At 33.2% G+C, this 9,376-nt stretch overlaps 1 protein-coding gene across 1 annotated transcript; it reads right to left on the reverse strand.

Moving 5' to 3' along the window:
• On the reverse strand, positions 1–1,620 carry LOC123196559 (adenylate-forming reductase 06235-like). Its single transcript, XM_044610615.1, has 3 exons — positions 846–1,620; positions 271–761; positions 1–222 (listed from the first exon to the last, which is right to left on the reverse strand). The coding sequence occupies exons 1-3, from the start codon at positions 1,618–1,620 to the stop codon at positions 1–3; spliced, it is 1,488 nt and encodes a 495-aa protein (XP_044466550.1).
• Positions 1,621–9,376: the final 7,756 nt, after the last annotated feature.

The raw sequence follows: 9,376 nt of genomic DNA on the forward strand, positions 1-9,376 counted from the left end.
CTAGGAATCCCAGATAGGGCCGAATGCAGGTATTCCAGCCCCCTTGCATGCATTCACTATATCTCTACTGCCTTCAGGATTACTTGTTACGATAACCACTTCGGCCTTCCAATTCTTCGCAGCATTTACACTCATCTCAGCTACATTTGGCCGCCCCAAGATTGCTGTGTCATGAATAATAGCTTTGTCCTTTGGATATCCTTCCACCATTTGCTTTATTTCCTTTCCGAAGTTCTGTTCAATACCTTTCGCCACCCATACCAGGTACACATCTGCCGAGTTCGACTGCAGGAGAAATGATAAGAAGACACAAATACCGGACCCTGTGGCCACCACCTGTACCCTTTGATACATATTTATTAGATAAGGCAAGCCTGCAAAGTGCATTCGAACCCACAAATGGCTTGGCGGATTAGAGACCATGGACTTGGTGAAGTCACCAACTGCACCAGCCAATACGATGTGCTCTTTCATTCCATCAGATATGATTCCAAAGGCATGCCATTCTGATAATGGTGATGGGCTAATTCTAGCCAGCAGCCCCGCTTGGATCCCTCCTTCAAACTTTATGATCGAAGCATGACCTGAAGGAGATGATGCGTTTACTGGAACGCGTCTCACTGTTAACCATGGGATGATTATGACAATAGTTATGGCTAAAGTGAACCAGAATTCTTGCTCCTTAGTGATCTTTGTGACGCTTGAATTATAGGTTTTTGAAGCAGGTTCGTAAGTTATTGAAGCAGAAATGAAGAACCAAAGGAGGATCAAAGCTGTCCAGCCAGCGAAACGATGGGTTCGCTCAAAAACGTTGTGATGGAGATGGCGGACAAGAGGGAAAGCAGCCATGGAAGAAAGGCAAATAAGAGAGAGGATTAAGCAAGCCAGGGTTATGATGAGTGGGGAAGTGTTTTCTTTGTCCTTCAAGGTAAGCACAAGAGCATACACAAGCCAAGCTATGGAAGAAACTCCGCAGCCGCTGTGTATTCCCCCAAGGCTTTGAAGGAAGGCAGTTACAGTTGTTTTAACCCGAAGAGGTATCCAACGCCTGCCCAACAACTTCACAGCTAACCAGAAGACCACTCGCAGTAAGGCCTCACTTCGACAGAGTGTTGAAGCCAGAAGATTTCCAATGGAGAAAACCGTAGCCTTTGGTTTAGCATACTTGAAGTGACCAGTGGCTGCTAGCGTTAATGCAAGAACATTGAAGGTCAAGCAAACCATAAACAGTCGCTTGTACACCGTGAACAGCCCTTGATCAAGCAGTATAACTGACAATCTTGTATCCTTTTGTTTTGGCGGTGGCTTTTTTGCACTAACTGCAGCAACTACGATAGACGCATCTTGCTTTTCGGGGTCCTCTGCAATATATAACTCTTGCCCATCAATTTCCAAGTCTTCGAACTCAAGGTCACAGAAATGACTGCTTGGACGACTCAAACTCCTCCTGAATGAACCAGAGGTTCCAATCCATGGAAGCCAATCTAACTTTCCCTCTTGCTCCTTCCGTGAAGAAGGATCCGGAATGGCAAATGGGTTTTCTTTGTAGGGATTGAGCTCAAAGGCTACACCGCGACAACTAGCAAATCTGATAATATTCTTTGGTTTTGAGTGTTCCATGTTAACTCTTAAAGCTCAACACACACAATGGGAAGCACACTGCCTCATGCATATATATCTAAAGAATCCGGAAGCCAGCAGCACGTACAGCTGCTTTTCACTGTCACTTGTATATTTAAAATAAATTTTAAAAATAAATAAATATGAATAAATTAGATTTGTTCCTTAAAGTTATTATCGTATCTTTGAACTTGTAAACCCTAGTAACTGATTAACGTGGATACCTTATTAATAGTTTCAAGCATGTTCAGGACTTCTTAGCACAAAACTTTTTGAATTTTCATGTCATCGAGATCATCTCCTTCCTCTTCTTGTCTAACAATTGCAGCAATGATTTTTTCTTCGGCTAAAACATATATGACTTATTACTCATTTGGATGTTTAAAAAGGACATCGGTATTTATTCGATTTGTATAATGAAGTTGCCCAACATATTTACTCACCTATGCAATAATAATAATATTTATATTTCAATAATATAGTAATAATAATATGTATCAATGAAATTATGTAAACAATTTTTATACAAAAATAATAACATCACCTTAGGATTAAATGTTGGTTTATCTTTAATTTTCAACTATCTAATCACATTGTGACACATCGTTATTTATATACAATATTGTACACCTAGTATTACTCAATATGTATATATAGTAATAATCAATATTTAATAATAGAGTGATACTACGTATACATATTTTTGATACATAATTTGGATGCTTAAATAATGTATCATTATGTGATTAAGTATTACTTTATTTTTAATTCAAAATCGTCCAATTACATATTAACATATTATTTATGTATCTAAATTGTGTATAAAAATGTGTACGTATAATTTTATTGATAATTATAACACATGTGAGTAGATGTATAATTCAATAAATATTTGTTTACTCATCAAAGACAATTAGTGAAATTAGTGTGGTATAATACACTATGACTTTAATGTATATATATAATCAATAAAACTATATATATTTACTTTAAGTACATAAGTAGATACACACTTAAACGTCTCATTATGTGATTGGATAATTTTGAATTAAAAATAAAATAACACTCAATCACGTGATGACACACATAAATGTATACTTATTTACGTATTCAAAATAGATACACAAAGTATTACTCATATATAATATTCATGGACATTTGGCTATATATTTGAAGTTTCAAAGTTTGGAGGAAGAATTCCAACCGACCTTTTTCAACAAAATATATTTCTTGTTATTGGGTTTAACTCCGCATAGATCCTGTTTAAGGTATATAAACAAGATAGGTCGGCCTGATCAATTAATTTCTTTTTATTGGTATTAACTCCACATATAAACATTTTTTGGTCAACGAAATATGGAGTTGTATAGTTAGATTTGATCTGTTCAATGCCGGGCAAACTTGATTTGATTGGATGGAAAATTTGATCGGGGAATACAACCTTCCGATGGTGATAATTTCACACTAGTGAAAGCTAAATGGAGAAGAAGACAGGTAGGTTCAAGCCAAGTAGCAGGCTGTATAGTTGGAATTGACCTCTTCAATGCCGGGCAAAGATGTACAAATGAAGGTTTCGATAATTAATAGAATATTTTTCAGCCATAATAGTTAAAGAGTTTATGGGCACAAAGCTTGCTGGGCCAGGTCAATGCTGGACCCTCTGAAACCGAGTGGATAAACATGAATCAAGGCTGCTCCATTGCAAATGGCTGGTGATTTCTAATTCACACTGCATCGTTCAAGTTAAGGATGGGGTAGACGAAGTTACTTAAAGCCGAGAAGAAGCTGTCAATTTTCAGAGAGATGCGGTTTTGGGTGGTTCACATTTTGATTTAAGATTAATGACGTAGGCATGAGCACAATAAGATTATCAATAAAGAATAAAGAGGGAATGAGATGGGGGAAACTCCTGAATATTATCAAAGTGTCATATATTAATATAGCGTTTATTAATGGCCTAGCAAATATTTAACGAGTATATGGTAAAAAATCTTATAAAACAATATTATTAAAGTCGATAGTGGGTTATGTCGTTTCAAAGTGTGTCAAAATATAAGTCTTGACGAACCTTATAGTATTGTGGGTCTAGCCTTCGTGACTTTTTGGTAAGTCATACTTTACCAGTTTTAGTAAGACTTAATCTCGGGTCTTCTCTTTAAAAGTTCTGAGCAAAAATTAATATTGTATTTTTTAAATTATTAACTTTAATAATTTTTTGTTTTTCTAAAAACAGCAGGCTAACTCGTGGGCCTTTACTGTAGGCCTTGACATAACCCACCGTAAATGTGGGATGTGGCACAGTCCACAATTTTGGTGGTTAAATTCCGTGAGCTGATTTACACGATCCTTTGTCATCTCTTACTATCTTCATATTTGACCTTTCAACAATTTAAACTTCGTTCACTATATCAATTTTAACTTTAACTAATCAATTTTTAATTTTAAAAAACTACGTAATCAAGTGAGAAACTTGAATAAATCGCGATTTGAATATATATATATATATATATATTTGGTTACTATGTTGTTGGTATTAATGAGTTAAAGGATTTTAAAGGGAAACATTGTTGAAATCGGGAATGAAAGAAAAATTAATGAGATAGACATGATTCAGCCGAATAAGTGTATTAATGTATATTGGGTTAAAATGCAATTTTTCATAATAAGGGGGTCAAATAATATTTTTCACAACAAGCGTTTAACGTATCTTACCCTAAATCGAAAATTATAAATTATCAATTATAAACTATAAACTCTAAATCAAGATACCATAAACCTTAAACCTAAATCATAAACCATAAATTTTTAAACTATAAACTCTAAATTTAAACGGTGAACCATATCTTTAAACTCCAAACTATAAATTATTAAATGTAAACTCTTAACTCTAAACTTTAAATTCTTAATCATAAATTCTAAATTATTAATTGCAAATCCTAAATCATAAATTCAAAACTTTGAAACCTTAACCCATAAATTATGAATTATAAATCCTAAATTATAAGTCTTAATACATAAACCCTAAACTCTTACATATTGTAAACCATAAACTTTATAACTTAGGCCAAAACAATAAATCTTAAACCCCAAAATGTGATTTATAAACATTAAACTCTAAACCTCATTAATCCTATCATAAACACTAAACCGTAAACTATTATAAACTTTAAACCCTAAAATTTAAACCCACAATCCTTAAACAATAAACCTTTTGGAAAATATCAACTTGCATCAAATAAAAACAAGGTTCATAAAACACATGTTAAGAGGGGCAGCATGAGGCCACTTGAGCACGCAGCACGAAGAAACAATTCAACACAAATAAATAAATAACCTAGAAGGGCAAAGCGCCTGAAAGGTTCACACGGGCCCGAAAGGTAAAACGGGGCATGTCGCTCAAAATGGAGCACAAAAGCTCGTGGACACTCTTATACCCACTTACGAGAATAGTAATATTATGTGTAATTTTTTTTATATAATTTAACTATAATTTTTAATTTAAAAACTTCTAATAACATAATAATGTATTGTTTGTATACCAAAATTTTATCCGAAAAATGTATATGAACAAAATAGGTATTGTTGCTTCCCTCTGGATCTTCACCTAATGCATCAATCAAGCCAATTGAAACTGGTTTTTTATCTTTTCACATATGTTTTATCTTTGATCTTTGGACTTGTTTATGAAAATTAAATTTTCTGCTTTAGTTTCCAAAAAAAAATAAAACAAAGTTTTTTTCACATCTTCTTGTGACATACGTTTTTTGTAGTACCCAACAAGCTTTTTCAGCAAGCCAGAACACGATAAAGGGCTTTTAGATTTTTTTGATGAGTATATTCATGTGAGTTGTGGATTGTACTCGGTGTTTGTAGAACTGAGGGATGCATGCGATTTGTTGTACTGCTTGCAGCATGTTGATGTGGAAGATGCAGAAATGCGAGTGAACAATCAAATAGACAATTTCTTAGTGATGATAGATAACTACTGTAAAGGCAATTTCTTGGTTCTCTTGAAAACAAGATTCATTTACTACGTTTTCATAGATACTTCTAAACGAAGCGAATGTTCTATAGTAGATTTCTTCTCTTTGCTTTGATTACAGTTGGGGTTGGCACATCTGGCAAACTGATGTGCAGATGATCTTACATTGTTTATCAACAGTTTCCCCTAGCTGCCTGGTTTGCTCCTTTTTGGAACTGGAATCGTTCCAGAACCTGCCTGCAGAATACTGCTTTCCTCCTGGTTTTTTGCAAGATGTTGGTCTGAGTGATTTTAAGCGATAGTTGTGTAATATGGTTTTATGGTCTGGTAGTAACTTGCAGTCTTACAAGAGCCTGGTTTCTTTGCTGCAATTACAGCCCTTGGTCCGAGACTGCGCCCTTGGTAGTTTTGGTTTTTGTTGCTGTTCTTTTGTTAGCTGTTGTAAATAGTTTGCTGTTGCTGTCTTATATCCTTCATCTTGTTAATGTGGGAATAGTCTAACAAGATGAGCTTAGTTTGTTTTTCTGTTTTGGTCTTGTTTTAATAATTTTACTTAAAAAAGAATGAACAATTTCCCCTGCTATAAGTCAAATGCTTTGGAGCATTATGATGATTAACCTTATTTAACATGTGAGAGATAGTTGTTTTGTTTAAAGATAAGTGGGGATCTACTTTTGTTTTTTTTTTTTAATACAAGGAATCAAACTTTTTAATTTTCTTATTAAAAGAGTTAGACTGATTTGTTATACAAAAATAAGTTTAATCTCTAATGTCATTAAAAATCAATGGAGTGGATTTTTATTTTAATTAAAAAATAATGACTGAGATAATTTTTGACTAAGTGAATTTTTTTTAATTGAAAAGAATGAATTTTTAAATTTTCTTATTAGAAAAACCAAAATTGTATTGTGTCTCACAAAAAGGGCCTAATCTCTAAATCTCTAAATGTGCATTATGTCTTTCCAACAACTTTTCTATTATGTAGTTCATTTGTTTGAAATTCTTTTAATCAAAATTATGTTTATTGAAATTAAACTGTGCATCCTTTTATCATAATGATGTTTTATTTTAAAAAAAATTCCATTTTTACAATTGCCCCTGAGTTTCTTATTGAGTCCAAATAATAAAGAAACTTCAAACTTTGAACTTAAAAAATTGATACAATAAAAAAAAAAAAAACCAATTAATTGTGGTTGGGTTTTGTTTATTATTATGAGAGTATTTCGTGATTTTGTATAAATAAATTTAGAGAAAGAGTATAACTTGAGTTTTTTGTGACTTGCAAATGTCCATATCACCTTATAAAATGTCCACGTTGATGTTTTCAGGCCATTTTAATTTAACATCATTTGAAATTAGATGATACTTCAACATCTTCGATAAAAATAATAATAAAAATTTGGTCAATCTATTAAAAATTAGAATTTTAATTTGTTTCATTTAATAGAAAAATAAAATATTCCATTTATTAATTGAAAAAAATCAAGTGCGGACTTTTCATTAGAATAAATATGATAATTCGGTTAACTCTTCTTTAAAATTAGAAGGCTAAGTTTCAGAGTTGGACATGCCTTTTTTTTTTTTTTTTTTTGATTTTTTGGGTTCTACTTATAGCTTAAAAATGTCATCTTTGTTCTCTTCCTGATAGGCCACCTTAAGTGACATTTTGGTTGCTCGTATAAAGTCCCTTTGTTCTCTATGGAGAGGTTCTCCAACCAATGATTATAAAATCAGCTTTGGTGGTATTTTTCCTCAGAAGAGAGTTTCAGCAGACAGCATATGTACTTCATTTTGGTGAATTTTTGGCCTCAGCAAGTTTTGTATCACAATCAGGCACTGATGCTTTTAGTTTCCTGTGCTCTACTCAGGCTTATGGACCTGACAATGCAGCATATGATTTTCAGACCACAAGATGTGATTTATATATGGCCAGGTTAGAAGTATTCTTGCATCTGCTTTGCATCGGATTCCAGCAAATTTGCATTACTATAATTTATTCTCCTTTTTAGTTTTTCCCCTTGTACTCTAATTGACAGGAGATAGTATTCTGAAAGATTTATCGACCTATGACGGGCTTCATTATGATCCATTCCTTAGGTTTTCATTTTCTTTCACATTTTGATATGGTCATGGAATATATTATAGCTCATATATACATATATGTCTGAAATCTTCTTAGACCGCCCCTTCGAAAACGAACCAACCATACTAAGTAAGTCAAACCTCAAATCAAATTACCAACTCCAAAATCATTAAATCAGGTAAGTTAAAAGTTTGATCTTGAAATATTATCATATTCTCTTATACATGAAATCTCCTTTTTCGCGACTCAAACTATGCTTTGAGGGTATGTAAGAACTATTGGTCATGCAGAATGTCTGGTAATGGTAAAATAAGTATTGGAATGTAAAGAATACAAACCAAGTCTTACCAGTCGGGTGATGGATGAAAATGGGGTTACACTAGAGCAAATGAAGAAAAATATTTTCAATGCTGCTGCTTAGCGCTTACTAATTGTGTTTTCAAAAATATACAAACCTGAGTACCAATTTCTAGGACTTGGAAATCTCCAATCAAATGTATTGATAGGAAGGTATAATTATCCTAGCATAAAGAAGAATCTATTAGTATTTATTTAACATCACATTATAAAAATTTTGTAATTGTGAACAGTGTCAGATACCCTTAACCAGAACCGACTGGGTAGGTTCTGAGTAGAAACTTGTCCACATTGGTCTAATTCCAGTTCCTAGTTCTTAGGAACTAGCCAGTTCCGTTTCTTGTTTTTCCAGCTAAATATCCGGACTCGCTCACCCCTAGTTAAAATCTTGGGTAAATGTAATTCTCTCTGGGTGTATAATTAAAAATTGCTAATTTGACTTGACAACAATTAATGAAAAAGATAATCACCAATCATCTTACTCCTTAAAGGACTTTGAAATGAAAATAATAGTGAAAAACAAATATGAAAGGATAATTAAAAAATCAAAAGTCTTAGCTAGAATATGGAAAATAACAACTGGAATGTAAATGCTTAAGAAAAGCTAAAAGAGAGGATGACTCAGGGTAACAGCAGACTTCAAAATTTTTTCTGAGAATTTGCAGGAAAAATACACTAGAAAATCTATAGATAATAGATGGCAACTAGTAATTTTGTCAATCCTTCTAAAGAAGATCTTACTCCTTCACTGTATTCTACCTTTCCTATTAAAGGATTTTTCATTGGAACTGAATTATGAGCTGTGCCAATGGCAGGTAAAGCTTTCTGTTTGTTGAGATAATAAAACAGGATTAACACCAGCTAACCTGGTATTATTTATGGCCATTTTGCACAATTGCACATGCTGTATCCTTATTTCATGCACAACTTGGAAACGGCCAAGAGGCTAGTCTAAGGAGTTGCCAATCTCGATATTTCCCTAAAGAATTGGATAATGAATAACCATAGCTACCTACTTCTTTATAAATAATATTAACTTCATCCCTTGAAATGGTGGCATAGATGCATAATTTCACCCCATAAAGACAAAGAGATGAACCAGTTAACACCATTTATATGAATATTTTATTATTTTTACCTCAACTACTCCTCATGTTTAAGGCATGGAGTTCACTTGGTCATATCTAACTTTATAGACCTCCACCTACCATTTGTTTTTTAACAAGCAAATCTTTAACACAATGAACTGCATTCTCAGCAGTCTATGAAATCATCATAAAAGAAAAGGGGTTTTGGATAATTCCAAAAATTTAAGCAAATGGCACCCAACTCAA

Source organism: Mangifera indica, chromosome 14 (assembly GCF_011075055.1).
Source record: "Mangifera indica cultivar Alphonso chromosome 14, CATAS_Mindica_2.1, whole genome shotgun sequence".
Taxonomy (NCBI): domain Eukaryota; kingdom Viridiplantae; phylum Streptophyta; class Magnoliopsida; order Sapindales; family Anacardiaceae; genus Mangifera; species Mangifera indica.